Below are 25,821 nucleotides of genomic sequence, written 5' to 3'. Positions count from 1 at the left end.
CGTCAAGGCGTGGTTTAAAAAAGCCCGACATCAGGACGATCTGAGATCGGGGTGGTTCTGGGAGAGACACGGTAAAAGATGTTAATATGTTGTGTGTGATCTGCTGGGCTGGTTGTTCTTGATGCTGTTACTCTAGGCCTTACTTCTGCTGTCTTGTAGTGGACAGTACTGTGCCTGCTCTTTAATCTGCTGTCCTGTAGTGGACAGTACTGTGCCTGCTCTTTAATCTGCTGTCCTGTAGTGGACAGTACTGTGCCTGCTCTTTAATCAGCTGTCCTGTAGTGGACAGTACTGTGCCTGCTCTTTAATCAGCTGTCCTGTAGTGGACAGTACTGTACCTGCTCTTTAATCTGCTGTCCTGTAGTGGACAGTACTGTGCCTGCTCTTTAATCTGCTGTCCTGTAGTGGACAGTACTGTGCCTGCTCTTTAATCAGCTGTCCTGTAGTGGACAGTACTGTCCCTGCTCTTTAATCTGCTGTCCTGTAGTGGACAGTACTGTGCCTGCTCTTTAATCTGCTGTCCTGTAGTGGACAGTACTGTGCCTGCTCTTTAATCAGCTGTCCTGTAGTGGACAGTACTGTCCTGTAGTGGACAGCAGATTAAAGAGTGGCTGCTTCCTGCACTGGTGTGGTGTAGGCCCCTGTGGTCAGTGGCCTCTCTCCTCCTGCTGGTGACCTGGATTAGGACGCAGGGTTGGGACAAGCAGTCCAGCCAGGACAGAGGACCCTTTGTTGACTCAGTTAATACCCCAAGCAGTACTCTGGGCTCTAATCCTCTTCTGCTCCTCTCAGACCTTCCTGGGCCCTCTGCCAGACGCAGACTCATGCCGCTAAGATATTGTTGTACAGGACACTCACGGTTTCTCTGCGTGGCTCTGTTTGTGCCAGCTCGGTCAGTGTGCCGTCTTGTCCGGGGGCAGTTCTGTGTGCTGGGCTGCTCACACTCGCTCCATCAGTGTGCCGTCTTGCCCGGGGGCAGTTCTGTGTGCTGGGCTGCTCACAGTCGCTCTATCAGTGTGCCGTCTTGCCCGGGGGCAGTTCTGTGTGCTGGGCTGCTCACAGTCGCTCTATCAGTGTGCCGTCTTGCCCGGGGGCAGTTCTGTGTGCTGGGCTGCTCACAGTCGCTCTATCAGTGTGCCGTCTTGCCCGGGGGCAGTTCTGTGTGCTGGGCTGCTCACACTCGCTCTATCAGTGTGCCGTCTTGTCCGGGGGCAGTTCTGTGTGCTGGGCTGCTCACACTCGCTCTATCAGTGTGCTGTCTTGTCCGGGGGCAGTTCTGTGTGCTGGGCTGCTCACACTCACTCTATCAGTGTGCCGTCTTGCCCGGGGGCAGTTCTGTGTACTGGGCTGCTCACACTCGCTCTGTCCGTGCCAGCTCAGTTAGCGTGCCAGCTTGCCCAGGGGCAGGTCTGTATGGATGCAGCATGCACAAGGCTCTCTATGCCACGCAGTGTGGACAGGAAAAGGCCAGTGATGACTGTTCTGCAGCCCCTGACTCTTGCCTCTGTAGAAGTCTGCTTGGAAAAGCAGGAAAATATGCGGAAAGCCTGTGGAGAGAGCCAGTTCCTCCTTCCTGGAATACTGTTAGCCAGTGGTCTCTGCTGCTTCCTTAACAGAGACTCGCCTTTCCGTAAGCGACATCAACCAAAGTCCACCTGGGATTTTTAACACAAGGTTTTGTTCAGTTGCTTTGGTTTTAGTAGCACAGAGGTTAGCGCAGATGGCCCACAGGACTTGGGTTTCCGGCTTTGGTTCTGCACTGCAGTGCTTTCTGTGTGCATTTCTGTCTCCAGCTCACTCTACAAAGGCAGTTCGTCCTGAAGGTTTTTTTATTGAAATTTCAATGACTCCTTGATCACCAGGGATCTCGAAATGATTGAAGCAGTCTCTTCTCTGGTGACCTTCCAGACTGCAAGACTGCAGTTTCCCTGCTCTGGCTATTGATCTATTGATATATTGACCTGCAAGATGGCATGTTCAGATCCACCCCCCGACTAGAGGGTTCAACTCACAATAGGGAATGTTTGTCAGATCCCAGAGTATTTGTCACAGTGCAGCAGAAAGTGAATCTTAGTCTCTGCTCCTCCCTGCTGGCAGTGGGAGCACCTCTCTGGACAGCCAGGTCTGTCTGTGTCCAGTTTCTATGTCCAGGCTGTGGTCACTGAGGCTGTCCTCTCTGTGCAGCCAGGTCTGTCTGTGTCCAGTTTCTATGTCCAGGCTGTGGTCACTGAGCCTGTCCTCTCTGTGCAGCCAGGTCTGTCTGTGTCCAGTGTCTATGTCCAGGCTGTGGTCACTCAACCTGTCCTCTCTGGACAGCCAGGTCTGTCTGTGTCCAGTTTCTATGTCTAGGCTGTGGTCACTGAGCCTGTCCTCTCTGGGTAGCCAGGCCTGTCTGTGACTCTCCTGTGCTCCCAGCTGGTTGGACCTAGGCAGGCTGTTCCCAGGCCAGGCTGTACTGACCCGACTGTCTCTCCCTCTGTCTGCCTGCAGATCTGCGTCCTGCTCTTCTCCAGCCTCTACTTCCTGTCCTACCTGGTCATCACTCGCTTCAAGAAGAGCGCCGACTTCATCACAGGTGGCCACTGCGGGGCTGGGTGTTGGGAGGGTCTCTTTTTGTTTCAAAATGAAATTCAAATATTGCTTACTTGACATGACATGACTAGTTACAATGCAAAAATAAAAAGCAAGATATCATTGTTATTAACTGAGAGGCTCACTGTCTGTTCCAGCCAGGTCTCTCTCTGTCCAGTTTCTATGTCCAGGCTGTGGTCGCTGAGCCTGTCCTCTCTGGGCAGCCAGGTCTGTCTGTGTCCAGTTTCTATGTCCAGGCTGTGGTCACTGAGCCTGTCCTCTCTGGACAGCCAGGTCTGTCTGTGTCCAGTTTCTATGTCCAGGCTGTGGTCACTGAGCCTGTCCTCTCTGGGCAGCCAGGTCTGTCTGTGTCCAGTTTCTATGTCCAGGCTGTGATCACTGAGCCTGTCCTCTCTGGGCAGCCAGGTCTGTCTGTGTCCAGTTTCTATGTCCAGGCTGTGATCACTGAGCCTGTCCTCTCTGGGCAGCCAGATCTGTCTGTGTCCAGTTTCTATGTCCAGGCTGTGGTCACTGAGCCTGTCCTCTCTGGGCAGCCAGGTCTGTCTGTGTCCAGTTTCTATGTCCAGGCTGTGGTCGCTGAGCCTGTCCTCTCTGGGCAGCCAGGTCTGTCTGTGTCCAGTTTCTATGTCCAGGCTGTGGTCACTGAGCCTGTCCTCTCTGGACAGCCAGGTCTGTCTGTGTCCAGTTTCTATGTCCAGGCTGTGGTCACTGAGCCTGTCCTCTCTGGGCAGCCAGGTCTGTCTGTGTCCAGTTTCTATGTCCAGGCTGTGGTCGCTGAGCCCGTACTTCATCAGGGTCTGTTTCTCTTTGTGCTGTCTCTCACCCTGGTCAGATACTCAGCTAGTGTGTGTTGTCTGTTTTGGGTCCTGCAGCAGGCCAGTGTCTTGTGTCCCAGTGGGTGAGGTGGTGCAGAGCCTGCATTCCTACTGGCAGGGGAATGTGAAGGCACTGTTGTCTCTGCGCAGACAAGCTCGATGTGCAGTCGCTCGTCTTCTGGGCAGGTTGATGGCACAGTGTCAAAGCCAGTCAGGCGACACTGACAAATGAAGGCTAAAAACATCTGAACCTTAATTCTTATATGAATTCAAGGACATGTTTACCCTCAACCCCAAACAAACATACCTCTCTCGCTGTGCCCCAGAGATTTATAGTGTTTTGCTCTGCTGGGCCAGGCCTGCAGGGACATGTCTGTTCTCACAGTCACATTCACACGGGGAAGTGCTGAGTGAAAACACCTGGGGGCCACAGCACAGCAACACAGCACAGCAACAGTGTGACACAGCACAACACAGCACAGCAACAGTGTGACACAGCACAACACAGCACAGCACAGCGACAGTGTGACACAGCACAGCACAGCGACAGTGTGACACAGCACAGCACAGCGACAATGTGACACAGCACAACACAGCACAGCGACAGTGTGACACAGCACAGCACAGCGACAGTGTGACACAGCACAACACAGCACAGCAACAGTGTGACACAGCACAACACAGCACAGCAACAGTGTGACACAGCACAGCACAGCACAGCGACAGTGTGACACAGCACAGCACAGCGACAGTGTGACACAGCACAGCACAGCGACAGTGTGACACAGCACAGCAACAGTGTAGCACAGCACAGAGAAGTGTGACACAGCACAGAGAAGTGTAACACAGCACGTAGACAGTGTAACACAGCACAGCAGAATGACAGTGTAACACAGCCCAGAGACCTTTTATGTGAATAGCAACAGGTGCAATGATATTACTGTGTTGTCAAAGTACTGCTCTGCTAATCTGGAACTATTGACTATTATTTCAAACCATTTAACTCTCCTAGAGAGTTCTCTTCCATAATTCTGGTTGGTGTATACATCCCCTCTCAGGCAAATGCTTTGGATGTACAGCAGCTGTTGCCTGGTCAAATCGCAAAACTGGAAAACAACCATCCCAACTCTCCCATTATTATATTGGGTGATTTTAACCATATTAACTTGACCAAGGAGCCACGAAAATATAAACAGTTGATTACCTGTCCAACTAGAGATGAGAAAGCATTGCATCATTGTTATGGCGCAATAAAAGACATGTGCTGTGCTATAGCTCGAGCACCCCTGGGGAACTGAGACCACGCGATGGGACAGCCGCCCCCTGCATACAAACAGAAAGTTAAAACAACAAAACCCAGCAAGAAATCTGTGCGCACTTGGACTACTGCTGCAATTGAGGAGCTCAGAGACTGTTTGGACTGAACAGACTGGGATGTATTTAACAGTGCTTGTGGCAACATTAGTGATCTTACAGACACTGTAACATCATAGGCTGAAGTAGTTCAGGCAGGTAGCTGCGTCAGCATGCATAGGCTGCAAAGGAACAAGAAATAGGTTTATTCCATGCTGAAAAGAGAAGACAGAGAACACAACGTTTCGGGTGAAGAAGGCTCCACAGCTGAAATGTTGTGTTTTCTTTCTTCTCTTTTTCAGCCTGGAAAAAACCTATTATTTGTTCCCCTGTAACATCATATATTAGATTCTTTGAAGAGGTTTGTATTCCCACAGACATTATTGCTCAATACAACAATGCAAAACCATGGTTCACAAAGTCCTTCGAAAAGCACAGCAAGCAGCTCACAAAAGTGGTGACAGGGACCACTGCAAACAGGCCGGGAGCCGGCTCAATTCTGCAATAAGATCTGCTAAAAGGAATTACAAGCACAAACTGGAACAACAATTTGTTAACAATTTGTCTGTCTGGAAAGGTCTCCAAAGTGTTACCAATTACAAAAGGATATCCCCTCAGATTGATCAGTTTCTACCAGATAACTCATTTTACAGTAGATCTGAAACACAAAGTCTCTCCAACGATTGTGTCCATGGCCGTCTCACGGCTCATCCAGATATTTCACGTCCTCGAGAGGAGCTATTGTCCCCCACTGAACTGCAGTGCCACACCCACTCACACTCGGTCTCTCAGGAAGACTTGACACCATTCACAAGTCTTGAGAAGGGCCTTTTAATCAAAGAACAGGATGTGTTTTGAAGGCTATTCATAAAGCAAAACGGGAAAAGGGCAGCAGGACCTGACTGTGTATCTCCAGCCACACTAAAACACTGTGCTGGCCAACTTGCTCCCATCTTTACAGATCTTTTCAGTCAATCATTGTCCCTGTGCACAGTGCCAGACTGCTTCAAATCTTCTGTCATTGTTCCTGTTCCAACAAAGGACAAGATAGCCTGCCTTAATGACTATAGACCCGTCGCACTAACGTCGGTGATAATGAAAACATTTGAACGTCTGATTCTCAACTACCTGAAGACTTACTGCTCCCCACCTTGATCCCCTGCAGTTTGCATACAAGGCCAGTAGGTCAGTGGACGACGCTGTGGATATAGGCCTGCACTTTGTCCTGCAACATCTGGACCTTAGAGGCATGTACGCTAGAATCCTGTTTGTGGCTTTCAGCTCAGCATTTAACACAATTCCTGATTTACTACTGAGCAACCTGTCAGATATGAATGTTAATCAGTCCATTTGCAAAATGGATTCTTAGTTTCCGGACTCATCAGAAGCAGTATGTCCGAGTGGGCCCCGATCTTTCAGCCTGCCGAGCTGTCAGCACAGGCGCACCCCAAGGTTGTGTGCTCTCTCCTCTGCTCCATTCCTTGTACACCAATGACTGCACTCCTGCTGACTCCTCGGTTAGATGACTCAAGTTTGCAGACGATCCCACTCTTACAGACCTTATCACAAAGCATCCCCCGGCACCCTCCCCCCTGGTAATCAAGGACACTGCTGTCAGTGTGGTGGAATCAGGCACATCCCTGGACACCCTCATCTCAAACACTCTCCGCTGGGGTGACAACATCGCTTCCATTATAAAGAGAGCACAGCAGCGCATGTACTTTTTTTGAGACACCTCAAGAAGCCTGGCGTTGCACAACCTATTCTCACACAGTTCTACAGAGACATTATTGAGAGTGTGATTACTGCTCCTCTCATCGCCTGGTTTGGCTCCGCTACTGTGCACAGTCTGAAAACCGATTGCAGCGCGTTATCAGGTGTGCTGAGAAAGTGACTGGCTGCAACCTTCCATCCCTCGCCGTGCTGTACAAATCTACAGCGCTGAATCGGGCCACCAAGATTGCTGCAGATCCCTCCCACCCTGGTCATCGTTTATTTCAAAAGCTTCCCTCCGGAAATCAAAACCAACAGATACCTGGACAGTTTCACAACACAGCAGAATGACAGTGTTTCACAACACAGCAGAATGGCAGTGTTTCATAACACAGCACAGCGCCAGTGTAGCACAGCGCGGTGACAGTGTAACACAACACAGCAGATCAACAGTGTTTCACAACACAGCAGAATGGCAGTGTTTCATAACACAGCACAGCGCCAGTGTAGCACAGCGCGGTGACAGTGTAACACAACACAGCAGATCAACAGTGTTTCACAACACAGCAGAATGGCAGTGTTTCATAACACAGCACAGCGCCAGTGTAGCACAGCGCGGTGACAGTGTAACACAACACAGCAGATCAACAGTGCAGCACAGCAGAACAACAGGATAGCACAGCGCAGCGACAGTGTCACACATCGCACATTATTTTTGTAACACTGGACAGTGTGCAGCGCAGAGGCCAGAGGAGTCGGAGTCCGGGACACTATGTATTAGTGCAGGTATTATTATCACACGGGCATTCCTGGCGCTGGCGGTTATGGAAGCGCGGCGCTGGTATTTTGGGACGGAGTGTGGAAACAGCCCTGTCTCTGTCTGACGCACGCGGGTGTTGACGGCTGCAGGCAGTCGGCTCAGCCCCCTGTTTCCGAAGCAAGGCACTGCCAGCATCGCAATCTCCGTCCCAGGAGGAAGGAGTGCGGAGCGGGTGCTGTCCAGAAGGACTGCGCCGCTGACGGGGAGCCGTGTTCCCGGCTCCTCCGCCATCCCGAGCTCCCGCGCCGCAGCGGCCGTGCGGCTGTTTCTAATCCTCTCGGACTTTGGAAACCAGCTCAGTGTAGCTTATCATTTCCTTTTGTTTTTCCGATGCAGCTTGCCTGTCAGGAAGAGCTGGGCTTCCTGCACCGCCGTGGAAACCGTAGAGCACAACCTTTCACCCCTTTCCTCCCTCGCTCCTCTTCCTCCCTCCCCCTGAGTGAAACACACTGGAACAGCCCACCTTTAACAACAGGGTCTGCCTTTGTCCAGGCTGTGGGCACTGAGCCTGTCCTCTCTGGACAGCCAGGTCTGTCTGTGTCCAGTTTCTATGTCCAGGCTGTGGTCATTGAGCCTGTCCTCTCTGGACAGCCAGGTCTGTCTGTGTCCAGTTTCTATGGCCAGGCTGTGGGCACAGAGCCTGTCCTCTCTGGACAGCCAGGTCTGTCTGTGTCCAGTTTCTATGGCCAGGCTGTGGGCACAGAGCCTGTACTCTGTCAGGGTCAGTTTCTCCTTGCTCTCTCCCTGGTCACTGTGTACTGCCTGTCTAGGACCTGCTTGTTTCTCTCCTTCACTCTTTGTCCATCTCCCTTCCTGCGGGTGACGCTGTTGCACAGGTGCACTGACGTTGTGTTGTTGCTGCTGTATTTTTCTGTTGTTTTGTTCTAGATTCTGATGTTCTGTGAGTCATAGAAAAACACAAAGTGGACCTGATGGTGGTCCAGCCATCAATCAATCTAGAATCAGCTTCAGTAAACTACTGTAGCAACCAGGCTGACCCCATGGGTAACCTTTCGTTAAAGCCCTAGCCTTTACTCACCATGTAAACGTTCTGTTCTCTGCTTGTTTCAGATGACAGTGAGGATGCCACCGTCAACACAATTGCGTAAGTCCTGTTGTCACTGAGCCCAGAGACTGGGTGAACAAGAGCTGAAGTTGCATGCGTGTGCTGTGTCTGTGTGTGTTGAGCTCTGAGCCCAGAGACTCTGTGAACGAGAAGTGAAGTTACACGCGTGTGCTGTGTCTGGTGTGACTCTGTGAACGAGAAGTGAAGTTACACACGTATGCTGTGACTCTGTGAACAAGAAGTAACATTACACACGTGTGCTGTGTCAGGTGTGACTCTGTGAATGAGAAGTAACATTACACACGTGTGCTGTGTCAGGTGTGACTCTGTGAATGAGAAGTAACATTACACACGTGTGCTGTGTCAGGTGTGACTCTGTGAATGAGAAGTGAAGTTACACGTGTGTGCTGTGGTGACAGCTTGCATAGGCAGGCCCTTACAGCATGTACAGGCCTGTCATTTAGGGTGTCTTGCTAGAGCATAGTTTACATGCAGCTGAGACTGACCTTTGTCTTTTCACTCTTTCCTCATGCTCCTCTCTCCCCTCTCTCCCCCTGTCTGCTCTGCTCTCTCCCAGGCTGTGGCTGTGCACCTTCACCCTGGCAGTCTCCGTGTGTGCTGTACTCCTCCTCCCACTCTCCATCCTGTCCAATGAGATTCTGCTGTCCTTCCCACACAGCTACTACATGCAGTGGCTCAACGGCTCTCTCATCCACGGTGAGCAGATTACTGCATGACACGCCACCCACACACATTCTACACATGTATACCAGGCACTAAACACGCGCTTTCTAAACACATAACACACAAACTACATGCCATCTACACACACATGCATATCTTCAGGGAACACCACACGCCAAGCACACGCCTTCTCCTCACCGCATGCCAAGCACACGCCTTCTCCACTCTTGGGAGCAGCAGCAATTCCACCTTGTAGATGGATTTCGTCACCTGTCGGGAGCTAGTTGAGGCTGGGACTGGGACTGGAGACTTTGCAGGTAAATCAGGTCCGTGCTGTAAGTGGTGCTACTGGACCAGTAGGAGGTGCACTTCCCTCTGGACCAGAATTTCCAAACCAGCAACCAGTGTGGTGATGGGGGACTCCGTGCTGTAGGAGGCGCTGTCCTTCAGATGACACATTAACCTGAGGTCCTGACTCCCTGCTCTCTGAAGATCCCAGGACCCTGCTTGTAAGAGTGGGGGTGTCACCCCAGTGTCCTGGATAAACCCCACTCTGCTCCTGCACAGTCTGTCCTCCCTTCACCCCCTGGAGCAGCAGTGTCTCTCTCCTGCCCTGAGCTGCTGTGCAGTGGGGGTGCAGGGCGTCAACTCCATACTTTCCTACTTACACTGCACTGCCAAGCACATCAGCTACACACTTACGCAACATGCAAAGCATAAGCCACTGTACACAAAGCAGCAGCTATAAATTTGCACAACAAGCCAAGCATCCAAACACAACATGTAGTTTTTGGTGTTTAATTTTTGTCATTTGAAGTCCCAATCCTCCCAGCTTTGGTCAGTTGAAACCACTATAGCTGTTGAATAAGGAACAAGGAACAAGCCGACCGTTCAGCTCTTAGTTTCACAGTTTGGCCAGAGCGAATCCGTTAAGGTTTTACATGTTTGTTTGCATAGGCAGGCAAACAAAACATCCAGACATCCAAATGTACTTTTCTGCAGAGGGGATCTCTGCACTAAGCATCCACACGAGGATTAAAACTCTTATAGTTACTAAGAAGTGAGCCATAAACAGAGGGCTTTGAGCTACTATCGTTGAGCTGGGATCTGGCTGCAGAAATATCAGTCCACAGACAGGGGGCGCTGAGCCCTGTTACTAAGATGGGATCTGGCTACGGATAAGTTAGCCCATACATAGGGTCACTTGTTCCCTTCTCCCACAATCCATTGTCTGAAGTGTTTAAGTATTAAATGCTCTTCCCTGTAACTTCCACTTGTGACCACTGTTCATGTTTCACTGTTGATTCACATGACACTCTGATTGACTTCTCTGTCTGAGATTAAAAAGGTTCAGTTCCTTCAGCCTGTCAGTGTAGGACACACCCTTCAGACTAAAGAGACTCAGTTCCTTCAGCTTGTCAGTGCAGGACACTCCCTTCAGACTAAAGAGACTCAGTTCCTTCAGTGTGGGGCTCCTTTCAGACTAAAGAGACTTAGTTCCTCCAGCCTGTCAGTGTGGGAGACTCCCTTCAGACTAAAGAGGCTCAGTTCCTTCAACCTGTCAGTGTAGGACACTCCCTTAAGCTCCAGGGTGTAATTGGTGGTTCTTCTCTGGACTGATCCCAGTGCTGAAATATCTTTTTTGTAACACAGTGACCCAAATTGCACACAGTAGTCTAAATTAAGTCTTTTATGGCGCTGTACAATTTTAACATAACATCTCTGGATTCAACTTCTACACCTTTAACTATATTTTCTGTTTCTTCAGAGTGTCTAAGATGTATGTCAAGTCAATCCTAAACCTTTGTGAAAGGTAGCTTCTTCAAGATCAGTGATTTCCATCTTAAATCTCTAGTTTGTTTTTGTTACCAACATACAATAAAATGCACTTGCCTACATCTACATTTAGCATCAATCTCCAGCTGTTTTCCTAGTCCTTAGTTTCTTTAATGTGGGGGAGTCAATACATTCCCATCACTAGGGCAGAGCTTTAAACTTTCATCTGACTGATGTTTGCTCTCTATTAATCCCAGGGCTGTGGAACCTAGTCTACCTCTTCTCCAACCTCTCCCTGATTTTCCTCATGCCCTTCGCCTACTTCTTCACCGAGTCCGAGGGCTTTGTCGGCTCCAAGAAGGTACCGCTGTCTTCCTCGCCTGTCTCGTGCGCTGTGCTCTCTCCGCTGCCCCCTACTGGGCCACACATGAGTTATAACCCGAGTGTTTGCAGTGTTGATGATCAAGTGTTGTGCTTTTGTAGGTTTCTGAGTAACATGTAACTAGTATGTCTGAGCCAGTGTATGATAATCATGATGTTGGCGTGTGAGTAGCATGTAGATGGGGTGTTGTTGCTGCGTGTTGGACACCTGACGAGTACATTTCGGCACCCCTGTGTGCAGCAGCCGTGTTGTGGAAAGCAGCAGGGGTCTTGAGTGCTACGTCTGTAATTGACATGTTTTTGGCATGACAGGGCGTGATGGCGCGTGTGTACGAGACGGCGGTGGTGCTCCTGCTCCTCACTCTGCTGGTCCTGGGGATCCTCTGGGTGGCGTCGGCACTCATCGATCACGATAGCGCGGCCCGCGACAGTCTATACGGTGAGCTGTGGCCCCGCGGCCCTGCCCTCAGTCTCTGCCTGCACCTCTGTTCCTCCGGCCTGATGACCTGCCTGTCTCTCTCTCTCAGACCTGTGGGAGTGCTACCTGCCCTACCTGTACTCCTGCATCTCTCTGCTCGGGGTCCTGCTGCTGCTGTGTAAGTACCTCCTCCAGCACTGTGTGTCTGTGCCATCACGCATCCTGCGGGCTGTGAGTGTCGGGGTGCACAGTGTAGGGGCTGTGCTGGGAGTGTCTGAGCCCTGTGTCTCTGTGTCCCTGCAGTGTGCACAGTGTAGGGGCTGTGCTGGGAGTGTCTGAACCCTGTGTCCCTGCAGTGAGCACAGTGTAGGGGCTGTGCTGGGAGTGTCTGAGCCCTGTGTCTCTGTGTCCCTGCAGTGTGCACAGTGTAGGGGCTCTGCTGGGAGTGTCTGAGCCCTGTGTCTCTGTGTCCCTGCAGTGAGCACAGTGTAGGGGCTGTGCTGGGAGTGTCTGAGCCCTGTGTCTCTGTGTCCCTGCAGTGTGCACAGTGTAGGGGCTCTGCTGGGAGTGTCTGAGCCCTGTGTCTCTGTGTCCCTGCAGTGAGCACAGTGTAGGGGCTGTGCTGGGAGTGTCTGAACCCTGTGTCTCTGTGTCCCTGCAGTGAGCACAGTGTAGGGGCTGTGCTGGGAGTGTCTGAGCCCTGTGTCTCTGTGTCCCTGCAATGAGCACAGTGTAGGGGCTGTGCTGGGAGTGTCTGAGCCCTGTGTCTCTGTGTCCCTGCAGTGTGCACAGTGTAGGGGCTCTGCTGGGAGTGTCTGAGCCCTGTGTCTCTGTGTCCCTGCAGTGAGCACAGTGTAGGGGCTGTGCTGGGAGTGTCTGAACCCTGTGTCTCTGTGTCCCTGCAATGAGCACAGTGTAGGGGCTGTGCTGGGAGTGTCTGAGCCCTGTGTCTCTGTGTCCCTGCAGTGAGCACAGTGTAGGGGCTGTGCTGGGAGTGTCTGAACCCTGTGTCTCTGTGTCCCTGCAGTGTGCACAGTGTAGGGGCTGTGGTGGGAGTGTCTGAGCCCTGTGTCTCTGTGTCCCTGCAGTGTGCACAGTGTAGGGGCTGTGCTAGGAGTGTCTGAGCCCTGTGTCTCTGTGTCCCTGCAATGAGCACAGTGTAGGGGCTGTGCTGGGAGTGTCTGAGCCATGTGTCTCTGTGTCCCTGCAGTGAGCACAGTGTAGGGGCTGTGCTGGGAGTGTCTGAACCCTGTGTCTCTGTGTCCCTGCAGTGAGCACAGTGTAGGGGCTGTGCTGGGAGTGTCTGAACCCTGTGTCTCTGTGTCCCTGCAGTGAGCACAGTGTAGGGGCTGTGCTGGGAGTGTCTGGGTCCTGTGTCTCTGTGTCCCTGCAGTGAGCACAGTGTAGGGGCTGTGCTGGGAGTGTCTGAGCCCTGTGTCTCTGTGTCCCTGCAGTGTGCACAGTGTAGGGGCTGTGCTGGGAGTGTCTGAGCCCTGTGTCTCTGTGTCCCTGCAGTGTGAACAATGTAGGGGCTGTGCTGGGAGTGTCTGAGCCCTGTGTCTCTGTGTCCCTGCAGTGAGCACAGTGTAGGGGCTGTGCTGGGGGTGTCTGAGCCCTGTGTCTCTGTGTCCCTGCAGTGTGCACAGTGTAGGGGCTGTGCTTGGAGTGTCTGAGCCCTGTGTCTCTGTGTCCCTGCAGTGAGCACAGTGTAGGGGCTGTGCTGGGGGTGTCTTAACCCTGTGTCTCTGTGTCCCTGCAGTGTGCACAGTGTAGGGGCTGTGCTGGGGGTGTCTTAACCCTGTGTCTCTGTGTCCCTGCAGTGTGCACGCCCTTCGGACTCTCGCGCATGTTCAGTGTGACAGGGAGCCTGCTGGTGAAGCCCCGGGTGAGTCCGTCCACAAGTCCCCGTCTCTCTGTCCTTGATTTCTGGACTTTCTTTGTACTTAACTTCCTTCTCTCCCCTTTTCCCCCCTCTCCCTCCCTCTCTCTTCCTGCTCTGCCCAGCTCCTGGAGGATGTGGAGGACACCATGAGCTGTGCTGTGTTTGAAGAGGCGTCTCTGTCCCTGAAACTGACCCGTGAGTCCAGGGAAGGGGATGTGGGGGTGACGGGCGGACACAGTCTGAGTTATGTTGTTGCCTCTATCAGTGTGTGGTGCTCACATCATCTGCTGTCACTTTATCTCTCCATCTCTCAGGCAAAACCTCCTGCTGGATCAGCCTGAACATCGAGGTTCTGAAGGAGGAGTTCCTCACCATCCAGGCCAAACGCATCGCACTGGGTAAGGGATGAACAGACATAGCTAGTCAATGGCCGATCTCCTGACTGACAGGCATTTGTAAACAGAGCAAATGATACTCAAGTAAATTGTCTCGTCCTCTCTTACCCCCAGAGATGCGGAGGCGAGCGTCTCCATGGCAGCGGAACCTGGGCTACCCCCTGGCCATGCTGCTGCTGCTCGCTCTGACGGTGAGTCAGAGGCCCCTGTGCACACTGTCCTGCTGGCGTCACAGGGCAGATCAGCCTAGCACTGTCCGCACAGGGTGTCAGACCCCCCATGGCCCAGTGGGTTTGGGGTTCAGACCCTCTCACGGTCTAGTCTGTTTTTTCAGGGGCTGCATGCTGATCATGTGTGTCTGTGTTTCAGGGGGCAGTGTACTGATCATGTGTGTCTGTGTTTCAGGGGGCAGTGTACTGATCATGTGTGTCTGTGTTTCAGGGGACTGTGTCCTGATTGTGTGCTGTGTTTCAGGGGCCTGTGTCCTGATTGTGTGCTGTGTTTCAGGGGCCTGTGTCCTGATTGTGTGCTGTGTTTCAGGGGGCCTATATCCTGATTGTGTGCTGTGTTTCAGGGGGCCTGTGTCCTGATTGTGTACTGTGTTTCAGGGGCCTGTGTCCTGATTGTGTGCTGTGTTTCAGGGGGCAGTGTGAGCTGTTGTGTCCTGTGTTTCAGGGGGCAGTGTGTGCTGTTGTGTGCTGTGTTTCAGGGGGCCTGTGTCCTGATTGTGTGCTGTGTTTCAGGGGGCCTGTGTCCTGATTGTGTACTGTGTTTCAGGGACCTTTGTCCTGATTGTGTACTGTGTTTCAGGAGCCTGTGTCCTGATTGTGTGCTGTGTTACAGGGGGCCTGTGTCCTGATTGTGTGCTTCCATGTGCTGGAGCTGCTGTTCGATGAGACGGCCATGCCCCGGGGGATGGAGGTGAGACACACTGACCGCAGGTGGACAGGGTCAACACTGGTGCCAGCCGTACTAACGAGTCTCTCTCTCTCAGGACCCTCGGCTCGGTGCCGCCTCCTTCTCCATGTTCGGCTCGTTTGGAGCGACAGTGCAGGTCGTCCTCATCCTGTATCCTTCACTGACTCCCTATCAACACAGGTTTCTCCCTCCTGACTGCGTGTGTGTGTCTCTGCTGGTGTCTCGCTCTGTGTGTATGTGTGTGTGTGTCTCTGTGGTTGTCTCGCTGTGTGTGTGTCTCTGCGGGTGTCTCGCTGTGTGTGTGTGTCTCTGTGGTTGTCTCGCTGTGTGTGTGTGTCTCTGTGGGTGTCTCGCTGTGTGTGTGTGTCTCTGTGGGTGTCTCGCTGTGTGTGTGTGTCTCTGCGGATGTCTCGCTGTGGGTGTCTCGCTGTGTGTGTGTTTCTGTGGGTGTCTCACTGTGTGTGTGTCTCTGCGGGTGTCTCGCTGTGTGTGTGTGTCTCTGTGGGTGTCTCGCTGTGTGTGTGTCTCTGCGGATGTCTCGCTGTGTGTGTGTGTCTCTGCGGATGTCTCGCTGTGGGTGTCTCGCTGTGTGTGTCTCACTGTGTGTGTGTCTCTGCGGGTGTCTCGCTGTGTGTGTGTGTCTCTGCGGGTGTCTCGCTGTGTGTGTGTGTCTCTGTGGGTGTCTCGCTGTGTGTGTGTCTCTGCGGGTGTCTCGCTGTGTGTGTGTGTCTCTGCGGATGTCTCGCTGTGTGTGTCTCTGCGGATGTCTCGCTGTGTGTGTCTCTGCGGATGTCTCGCTGTGTGTGTCTCTGCGGATGTCTCGCTGTGTGTCTCTCTGTGGGTGTCTCGCTGTGTGTGTCTCTCTGTGGGTGTCTCGCTGTGTGTGTGTTTCTGTGGGTGTCTCACTGTGTGTGTGTCTCTGCGGATGTCTCGCTGTGTGTGTGTGTTTGTCTCTGTGGGTGTCTCGCTGTGTAGGTTCCTGTGTTTATCACTGTTTCTCATTGTGTTCAAGTTCTCATTGTCTGTCAGTGTGTTGACCCTTGACCCTGGGGTGCCAGGTACCTAATGGTGTCCTCAGTTGTGGGCTTTTACAGCTCTCCCCTCTTCACTGGGCTGCTGCCCCGCACTCAGGACACAACACTGACGCAGGTACGAGATGACAACCCACGTCCAGCCTGAACTGAAATCGTACCAGTATTCAGATAAAGATGATTATTGTTATTTCTATTATTACTTCCTTGTATTGGGACTTTGGTTGTGAGAGCAACATTTGCCCTAATTATACAGTAATAGCAGATAACCACAGAACCTATTATGAAATGAGAGAAACAGTTCAGCAGTCCTGAAACTAAACCATCACAGCTGCCTCTCCTGTAAACGATGGCCAAGGTGTTGGAGTCCAGATTCTTAAGAGGAAATGTTCCACTGGTGGTCTGTTCCTTTTCTTGAAGAAGTAGAACACAGGGTGTCAAACTCCATTCCTCTAGGACTTCATTTCCTGGTTTTTGTTCCAACCTCAATAGTCAATTTAACAATTAACCTGATTAGACATATCAAGGGTTTTTCTTAAGGTCTTTTACAGTTGATTACACAAGACATTCACTTCATTAAAAGTCCATTTATTACCTCTAAGTCACTTTAAATTGCCTGCTTAGAAGTGTTATAACTGTATAGTTAATTAAGTAAAAAAACCCACTGTGGAGCTGTGAACCATGGTTGGAATGAAAACTCGGTGACACTCCGTGAATGGAGTGGAGCAGTGGGGTGTGACTCAGTGGCACAGTGGGGCTGTAGGATGACCCTCTGTTTTTGTCTTCAGATTATTGGCAACTGTGTCGCTTTGCTGGTCCTAAGCTCTGCACTGCCAGTCTTCTCCAGAACTCTGGGTAAGTTACACTTGTCCCACATAACTCTGTGAAAGTCTCTGTGTTTGTTTGCCTCTTTCTTGAAGTAAATTGGGGTATTAACTTCATCAGTATTTCTGAGTAGCTTGTTCAACACTTCCAAAACTCTGCGTAAAGAGGCGTCTTCTGTTCTCTGTTTTAAATGCATCTCCCCTTAGTTTCCACTTGTGCCTTCTGGGTTGAGTTACACACTTGATTCTGAGGACCCATAAGTCTGCTGTGTTGACTATGTCAGTCTCATTGACAATTTTGGATACTTATATCAGGTCTCCTTGTAGTTTTCTCTGTTCAAGACAAAAAAGGTCCAGTTCCTTCAGCCTGTCAGTGCAGGACACTCCCTTCAGACTAAAGAGACTCAGTTCCTTCAGCCTATCAGTGTAGGACACTTCCTTCAGACTACAGAGACTTAGGTTCTTCAGCCTGTCAGTGCAGGACACTCCCTTCAGACTAAAGAGACTCAGTTCCTTCAGCCTATCAGTGTAGGACACTTCCTTCAGACTACAGAGACTTAGGTTCTTCAGCCTGTCAGTGCAGGACACTCCCTTCAGACTAAAGAGACTCAGTTCCTTCAGCCTGTAAGTGTGGGACACTCCCTTCAGCCATAGAATGTATTTGGTTGCTTTTCTCTGGATTGATTTCAGAGCAGAAATATCTTTTCTATAACGTGGTAACTGAAAATGTTCACAATGTTCTAAATCAGGCCTAAATTTTGCCTTATAAAATTTAACATGACACCCATTGGTTTGAATTGTACACTTTTAACTATCCTAGTGTTTTGTTTGCTTGTTTTACTGCTTCTCCATGGTGTTTAAGAGATTGTTTATTTTTGCTACATTCTGACGTGTGAGTCAGGCTTGCTGGACTGAGTAAACTTGCACAGAGCAGTGGGCTCTCTGTGGACCATCTTCACTAAGAACCTGATTTTGAGATTTCTGCTCAACTAGCATGTATTCTCTGCCTTGGCCACAAGGTGGTAGACTGGGACAGGCTAAGAATTTGAGTGAAAAGTTGCAGAAGTTGCAGGTGCCACCTGGTGTCGACCACCAGGTGGCACCAGAAATCACCTTTTGTGGATTTGCTCTATGTAGAGCCTCTAAAAAATGAAGTGTCTGGCCCACCACACACTTTGCCCAGAGCTAAGAACACTAGGAAGTCTGAGTTTCAAGACTGTTTTTCTGCTTTGACATGTCTTATCAGTAAGATGTGTAACAGCTTTCATTTTGTTTTTTCTATGAGCTGGGTGCCTGCAGAGAGTGCTCCTGCTTCCTCACTGCTTTGTGGAGCCAAAATGGATCACCTCTCTCCATCCTAAACTGCCCCTTTTCCCTCTTTCATCTTTCATGTCGGTCACATTGCTGTGCCTCTGTTTATTACTCTTCCTCTCCCCTCCTAACTGTTTCTCTCTCTCTCTCTCTCAGGAATAACGCGGTTTGACCTGCTGGGTGACTTCGGCCGCTATAACTGGCTGGGGAACTTCCACATCGTGTTCCTGTACAACATGGCCTTTGCCGGCCTCACCTCTGCCTGCCTCATGAACAAGGTGTCCCGGGCTGTGCGGAACGAGCTGCTCCGTGCCTTCGGTCAGTCTGCTCTGTGTGTGTCTGCGTGTCCCAGGCTGCTCTGTGTGAGGAGACCAGGCTGTGTCTGTGTGTCCTGTGTGCGGAGACCGGACTGTGTGTGTCTGTGTGTGTCCTGTGTGCGGAGACCGGACTGTGTGTGTCTGTGTGTGTCCTGTGTGCGGAGACCGGACTGTGTGTGTCTGTGTGTGTCTGGTGTGCGGAGACAGGACTGTGTGTGTCTGTGTGTGTCCGGTGTGCAGAGACCGGACTGTGTGTGTCTGTGTGTGTCCGGTGTGCGGAGACCGGACTGTGTGTCCGGTGTGCGGAGACCGGACTGTGTGTGTCTGTGTGTGTTCGGTGTGCAGAGACCGGACTGTGTGTGTCTGTGTGTGTCCGGTGTGCAGAGACCGGACTGTGTGTGTCTGTGTGTGTCCGGTGTGCGGAGACCGGACTGTGTGTGTCTGTGTGTGTCTGGTGTGCAGAGACCGGACTGTGTGTGTCTGTGTGTCCTGTGTGCGGAGACCGGACTGTGTGTGTCTGTGTGTGTCTGGTGTGCGGAGACCGGACTGTGTGTGTCTGTGTGTGTCCGGAGTGCAGAGACCGGACTGTGTGTGTCTGTGTGTGTCCGGTGTGCGGAGACCGGACTGTGTGTGTCTGTGTGTGTCCGGAGTGCAGAGACCGGACTGTGTGTGTCTGTGTGTGTCCGGTGTGCAGAGACCGGACTGTGTGTGTCTGTGTGTGTCCTGTGTGCAGAGACCGGACTGTGTGTGTCTGTGTGTGTCCAGAGTGCAGAGACCGGACTGTGTGTGTCCGGTGTGCGGAGACCGGACTGTGTGTGTCTGTGTGTGTCTGGTGTGCAGAGACCGGACTGTGTGTGTCTGTGTGTGTCCAGTGTGCAGAGACCGGACTGTGTGTGTCTGTGTGTGTCCAGTGTGCGGAGACCGGACTGTGTGTGTCTGTGTGTGTCCGGTGTGCAGAGACCGGACTGTGTGTGTCTGTGTGTGTCCTGTGTGCAGAGACCGGACTGTGTGTGTCTGTGTGTGTCCAGAGTGCAGAGACCGGACTGTGTGTGTCTGTGTGTGTCCGGTGTGCGGAGACCGGACTGTGTGTTTGTGTGTGTCCGGTGTGCGGAGACCGGACTGTGTGTGTCTGTGTGTCCGGTGTGCGGAGACCGGACTGTGTGTGTCTGTGTGTCCGGTGTGCAGAGACCGGACTGTGTGTGTCTGTGTGTGTCCGGAGTGCAGAGACCGGACTGTGTGTGTTTGTGTGTGTCCAGTGTGCGGAGACCGGACTGTGTGTGTCTGTGTGTGTCCGGTGTGCAGAGACCGAACTGTGTGTGTCCGGAGTGTGGAGACCGGACTGTGTGTGTCCGGAGTGTGGAGACCGGACTGTGTGTGTCTGTGTGTCTGGTGTGTCCGGTGTGTCTGGTGTGCGGAGACCGGACTGTGTGTGTCTGTGTGTGTCCTGTGTGCGGAGACCGAACTGTGTGTTTGTGTGTGTCCGGTGTGCGGAGACCGGACTGTGTGTGTCTGTGTGTCCGGTGTGCAGAGACCGGACTGTGTGTGTCTGTGTGTGTCCTGTGTGCGGAGACCGAACTGTGTGTTTGTGTGTGTCCGGTGTGCGGAGACCGGACTGTGTGTGTCTGTGTGTCCGGTGTGCAGAGACCGGACTGTGTGTGTCTGTGTGTCCGGTGTGCAGAGACCGGACTGTGTGTGTCTGTGTGTGTCCGGAGTGCAGAGACCGGACTGTGTGTGTCTGTGTGTGTCCTGTGTGCAGAGACCGGACTGTGTGTGTCTGGTGTGTTCGGTGTGTCCGGTGTGCAGAGACCGGACTGTGTGTGTCTGTGTGTGTCCGGAGTGCAGAGACCGGACTGTGTGTGTCTGTGTGTGTCCTGTGTGCAGAGACCGGACTGTGTGTGTCTGGTGTGTTCGGTGTGTCCGGTGTGCAGAGACCGGACTGTGTGTGTCTGTGTGTGTCCTGTGTGCGGAGACCGGACTGTGTGTGTCTGTGTGTGTCCTGTGTGCGGAGACCGGACTGTGTGTGTCTGTGTGTGTCCTGTGTGCAGAGACCGGACTGTGTGTGTCTGTGTGTGTCCTGTGTGCAGAGACCGGACTGTGTGTGTCTGGTGTGTTCGGTGTGTCCGGTGTGCAGAGACCGGACTGTGTGTGTCTGTGTGTCCGGTGTGCGGAGACCGGACTGTGTGTGTCTGTGTGTGTCCGGTGTGCAGAGACCGGACTGTGTGTGTCTGTGTGTCCGGTGTGCAGAGACCGGACTGTGTGTGTCTGTGTGTGTCCTGTGTGCAGAGACCGGACTGTGTGTGTCTGGTGTGTTCGGTGTGTCCGGTGTGCGGAGACCGGAGTGCGCTGTGGCTGTTTCCCAGAGGGCTGGTCTTTCCTCAGATAGAAACAGCACAATCCTTCAGGAAAGGCCTCTGTGTGTGTGTGGACGGGAGTGATGGGTGTGGAAGCTGTGGTCCCGCTGGGGGGGTCTGTAGCTCCTACTCCCACCTTCCCCTCCAGCCAGTACAAACAACACGGGCAGGACTGCCCTCTCGGTCTCTCCCTGCGGCCCTGTACCCCTGTACACTTCAGGAGAGAGGGGTGTGCTACCCACACAACACGTTCTCTGGGGTTCTTCTCGCTGAGGTCAGCCCGGCCCTACTGGGGACCCCCGAGAAAGCAGACCACGATCTCCATCCAGCTGCATCCTGGGGCAGGCAAGCTGTTTGAAGTCACCCCTAAATCAGGATAAAATTGATTACAATCACGTTCATGTTTTGGACTAGAGTGTCTGCAGGGTGTCCAGTCCTGGTCCTGGGGGGTCAGTGTGTCTGCAGAGTGTCCAGTCCTGGTCCTGGGGGGGTCAGTGTGTCTGCAGGGTGTCCAGTCCCGGTCCTGGGGGGGTCAGTGTGTCTGCAGGGTGTCCGGTCCTGGTCCTGGGGGGGTCAGTGTGTCTGCAGGGTGTCCGGTCCTGGTCCTGGGGGGTCAGTGTGTCTGCAGGGTGTCCAGTCCTGGTCCTGGGGGGGTCAGTGTGTCTGCAGGGTGTCCAGTCCCGGTCCTGGGGGTCAGTGTGTCTGCAGGGTGTCGAATCAACTGGTGACAAGACCCCGAACCTGAAAGCGCCCCCTTGAGTTCACAGTTGGCTGAAGATATTGCCCAACTTGCCAGATGAGCTCCTTGCCTTGCTAGTTGAACCACTCTGTAGCCTCCCCTCTCCATCTCTCCATCTCATCCTGCCTCAGTCGTTCTCCCCTCCTCGTTTCCCTGTATCACTAATTAGCGCGGTAGTATGTGTCATGTGAGCACCATCTCATTCACTCGTGCTAATTAAACTTTCTGTGGCCCCTCTCCCACCCCCAGGTCTCCACAGGTTCCGGCTTCCTGTGTCACGAGCCAGGGCTGCCTCCTCCCAGCTCGCCTCCACTAGCCTGCTTTCAAATGTCCAGTGACATCATCCCTCCTTGCCTGTGGCCTCAGCCAGTGACATCATCTCTTCTCACCTGCAACCTCAGATGGTGACGCCATCTCTTCTCACCTGGGCCTCAGCCAGTGACGTCATCACTCCTGCGGCCTCGGTGACCTAGTGCAAAAGACCCTCGGAATCTCCTGGGATGTACGCAATTCTAATTCAGAACCTGCCTACGGGACCACAGTCGAGAGAAGGGAAACTGTGTTGCCATGAATCTATAAGCAGGAGGAGCCAGGAGAAAGTGGCAACCAATGGCATTTGAAAGGCTGCCAAGTTTGACCAATCACGTACAAGGAAACTTCTGCCTGGGACCAATCACACCTTGTGAACCTGTGGCCTTCTACCTGAGAAGCTGCTAATTCTGGAAAACGACTTGAATTTTATACTTGGAAAGAGAGGGGCTAAGACGTACCTCACATCTGAACTGTCTCCTGAGTGACCCTACGACTTTGTATTCAGAGGGAGGATGAGATTTGAACCTGCCCCTTCAACTAAAAGAAATGAGTGTGCTAATTAAGTATAAGACCTTTGCCGAGATGAGTGTTGTTACACATGTGCAAGAAATGGGCTTTTAATTCTCCTCCCAGTGATCAGTGTTTCTGATCTGCACCGGAGTGTCGCTGTGAATTTCATTTTATGTTCAGTGTAACATTAACAGGAGGTTATTTTTAGATAGTTATTTCGCCTATTTATTTCTCCTTATTACTTGTCAGATAAACAAGTAATATTTTCTTGTTTCTTTTATACTAAAAATACACTTTATATTTTTTTCTCTACCGGGTAAACAAAGCAACAGTCCAGTATCTTAGCAGTGATTTGTGGTTTGTATCTCTACATCTATGTCTTATAGTTTAAGGGGTGGTAAAAACCTTCACCTGTCTCAGTGTGTCCAGGTGAACATACAATCACAGAGTCACTCCTGGCTTCCCTAACACTCATCTGCCCTCTCCTGCTCGCTCTCACTGTGTGAGGAAGAACTTCAATATCAAAATGGACAGATCTTCATGCTGAGCTGCCAGACAGTCAGTGGGGGTCTTGTGAACTATGACATCATTGCTATGACATCACTTCCTCCTTTCCTGTGCCTCGCCGGAGTCTATTCTTGCTGGGGCAGGAAGTTCACCGCCGCGCACTTCCTGTCCTGCAGTACTCCCCTCCACACCTTCTCCATACAAAACTATTTTTGTTGTTGGAAGTATTTTTTTAACCTTTGTGTGTGTGTGTGTGTTTTCTTTTTTAATGGTGCTTTCGAATCTTTGCGTCGGAGCCCTTAATTCAGCGGAAAGGAACAGAACAGTGAGGCGGGAGGAGAAAGGAGGGAGAGGACGAAGGAACGGGAATGATATTCGGGGGATATGGGGACTGGACTTGTTTGAGTCCCCTGCTCTCTTTGTGAAGAGAGACGAAGAATCAATCCCTAAAACACCGAGCATGAAATGGGGGATGCTCAAACACCACAGCGTGTGTTGCAGCCTGGGCCCTGCATGTGTGCTGCAGGGCCTGACACAGAAGTTTATTCACAAGACTTGGGTTGATATTTCGGGGGTATAGCAGTGTAGACGACTGTGGGGATGATGGATGTTTACCCGTTATGCCTTCCGGTATGTAGGGGCAGCACCATCGTGTTGCTGTTCCCATAACATTAGTTTTTTTACGGGACAGGGTTGTTGGCCTTGTGCCCAACCTCCAACATGGAGGACCTGGCGCCCGACGTGGGACACGAACGCTCTTCCCTGAGATTATGAGTCTCATGCTCTACCAACGGAGCTAGTCGGGCCCCACGTGAAATGTGATCGTGTGAAATGTGAAATGTGAAATGAAATGTGTGAAATGTGGGTTCAAACATTTTTTCAAGCACTGTGCACTCACCTTGAAGACTTATTTGGTTCTCTTTGTCGAGGCCTGGTCTGGTAGTTCCCCTCCCGTCATAGCCGGATATTCAGCTCAGTGTGGCTCACGTTCTGCTCAGTCCAGTGAGAGTAGCAGTTTCAAGCTGGCTGAGAGGCTTCCAAACAGGTGAGTGTGATGGAGTTGATGTGGATCAGATCTAGAGTAATTGGGGCAATTGGAACCTTACTAACCGATTCTGCTGAGTGGCTCTGTACAGGGCGTGGCACCAGCTGGCCGGAGTTTCCCGGGGGGTGGGGCCATGGGGCACCTGTTCCTCAGGTGAGCAGGGCTGAGATTACTCCCAGTTCTAGGGGATTCAGTAGCTGCAGGATGCCTGCAGGCTTGCAGTGACATCACTGAGGGACATGCCTCTCCTCCTATCAGCTGTCACTCTCCTGCTGGGCTCCATGGAGCTAACTGTAAGTCAGCAGAGGGATGGCTCTGGCAGGTGGGTGTGTCCAAGGAGCTGTCACTCCCCCTTCCCATGCTGCCCATATGGGACCAAGATCAGGCTGCATAAATGAAAAAACTAACTGAACAGTGTTTGGAAAATAATTTGAACCAGAATATTTATTATTCTCTCTGTCTGTGTGTGTATTTATGTGTTATAAATATATTTTTATATAAGATGAGCTGCAGATGGAGTCTGTTTCCAGATTTGAGTGCGAATGTGAATGTTTAGGTAATGAGTTGTTAGTGTTGATTTGTAAGGCGTTGTATGTGTTGTGTTCATTATGACTTTTGAGTTGTTTTATATGTAACCTGTAAGAAGATAGAGGGTGTGTCCAGGGCTGTCATGCACCTTAGGCATGGTAACATTATTGCCATAGCGCTGCGTGGCACTCCCCTTGGTTACTGTGAGGGGTTATTATGGGATATCTGGATGTTTACATTAATAGGATTACAGTACATGTGCAATAAATATTAGGGTGGGAGGGACAGAGTGCTGCCTGATGACCCTCTGACCCTGTGACCCTGTGACCTGTTTCTGTCCGTTTCTGTCCATTCTTCTGCCAAGTGATTTTCGGGGGCTGCAGTGTGTTGTGGGACAGCGGAGCCGGGAGAGTGTGGGGGTTGTGCTGTCAGCTGTTTTCACCTGCTGCAGTCCTGGGGCTCTAGTCAATTCAGTTAGCCTTTCTGGAGACTGTCAGAACTGCAAAACTGGGCCCATCTCCCTGTCGGTCTGCGGGAAGAGTGATCTGAAAATACCTCTGGCCTTGCGGTGTGGGGAAAGGCAGAATGAGAAAAGCAACAGCCCCTCGCGCGAAAGGTCAGCCTTCTCCTTTACGGTCTCTTTGGAATAAAATATTTAGAAACTGTGACCTCCCCCTCCATTCCTGCAGAGGAACAACCAGGGACTGGTCCAGCTCCTGTTGCAGTGCGGTCTGATCCACGCCAGGATTTTATGCTGCTGGACTCCAGCACAACTCCTGTGTTTTTTCTTTCACTTCCCATGCTTCAGAAGTGTGGTTTACCCAACCGTGCTTAGAAAAACCTGGACAGGACCAGCGGTGCTGTAAGGAGTCTGGCCGACAGCACAGTGAAACCCGGAGAGGATCACCAGACCTCTCCCCCTAATATTTAAAAAGTCAATTTTTGTGTACTTCACAAATCCATGATCAGCGAGCAGATAACACTGAGTTACATGTTCATGGAACCTCTACACAAGGAGAACAATCTGCCTCTTTCTTCGTGCTCTGCAATATCAAATTAATCATTATCTGAGGTCAGTTGATAGCGATCTGTGTAGAATCAGTTGTGTTCTGTGTTTCCAAGTTTTTCGATCGCTGAACTGAAGTGTCACCAGCAGAAAGAAAAGCAGGTTTCTGAAGCTCGTGTTTCCTGAGCTGACCAGCAGGGGTCGCTATTGCCTGCCCCTCCTGTCACTCCACACTGCACTGGGCTTTCACGTCTCTTGCCACCAGCTACACAGAGCTGGAGAGGGGTTTTAAATTGGTCCAATTTAGCCAGTTGCTTTCATACTGAGCATCACAAGAAACTAATCACTGCAGAGAATCTTTCAGGTTATTATTTGGAAAATGACAATGCTTTGGTAGCAGGGACACTGCCATTCTGTTCACATCACACCACCTTCATTAACCATTTATCACATTCAGGGTTACAGGAGAGCTGGACCCTATATCGGCCAGCATCAGGCACAAGGCAGGGTTCACTCTGGACATAACA

At 51.6% G+C, this 25,821-nt stretch overlaps 1 protein-coding gene across 3 annotated transcripts in view; it reads left to right on the top strand.

Annotated features, from left to right (window-relative positions):
* Positions 1–24,612, top strand: part of lmbr1l (limb development membrane protein 1-like) — a 29,007-nt gene extending 4,395 nt beyond the window's left edge. For all 3 annotated transcript variants that reach the window (XM_069187446.1, XM_069187460.1, XM_069187450.1), the window contains exons 2-17: positions 2,491–2,575; positions 8,365–8,398; positions 8,937–9,076; positions 11,077–11,180; positions 11,513–11,639; positions 11,728–11,796; positions 13,439–13,503; positions 13,623–13,695; positions 13,815–13,898; positions 14,010–14,086; positions 14,739–14,816; positions 14,890–14,963; positions 15,872–15,962; positions 16,633–16,699; positions 18,136–18,297; positions 21,636–24,612. In XM_069187446.1, coding sequence (XP_069043547.1) covers positions 2,491–2,575; positions 8,365–8,398; positions 8,937–9,076; positions 11,077–11,180; positions 11,513–11,639; positions 11,728–11,796; positions 13,439–13,503; positions 13,623–13,695; positions 13,815–13,898; positions 14,010–14,086; positions 14,739–14,816; positions 14,890–14,963; positions 15,872–15,962; positions 16,633–16,699; positions 18,136–18,297; positions 21,636–21,724 — 1,419 coding nt within the window. In that variant the 3' untranslated portion in view covers positions 21,725–24,612. The remainder of the gene's footprint in view (positions 1–2,490; positions 2,576–8,364; positions 8,399–8,936; positions 9,077–11,076; positions 11,181–11,512; positions 11,640–11,727; positions 11,797–13,438; positions 13,504–13,622; positions 13,696–13,814; positions 13,899–14,009; positions 14,087–14,738; positions 14,817–14,889; positions 14,964–15,871; positions 15,963–16,632; positions 16,700–18,135; positions 18,298–21,635) is intronic.
* Positions 24,613–25,821: the final 1,209 nt, after the last annotated feature.

This window comes from Lepisosteus oculatus, chromosome 1, assembly GCF_040954835.1.
Source record: "Lepisosteus oculatus isolate fLepOcu1 chromosome 1, fLepOcu1.hap2, whole genome shotgun sequence".
In the NCBI taxonomy this organism is placed as follows: domain Eukaryota; kingdom Metazoa; phylum Chordata; class Actinopteri; order Semionotiformes; family Lepisosteidae; genus Lepisosteus; species Lepisosteus oculatus.
This window is presented reverse-complemented; position numbering and strand designations above follow the sequence as displayed.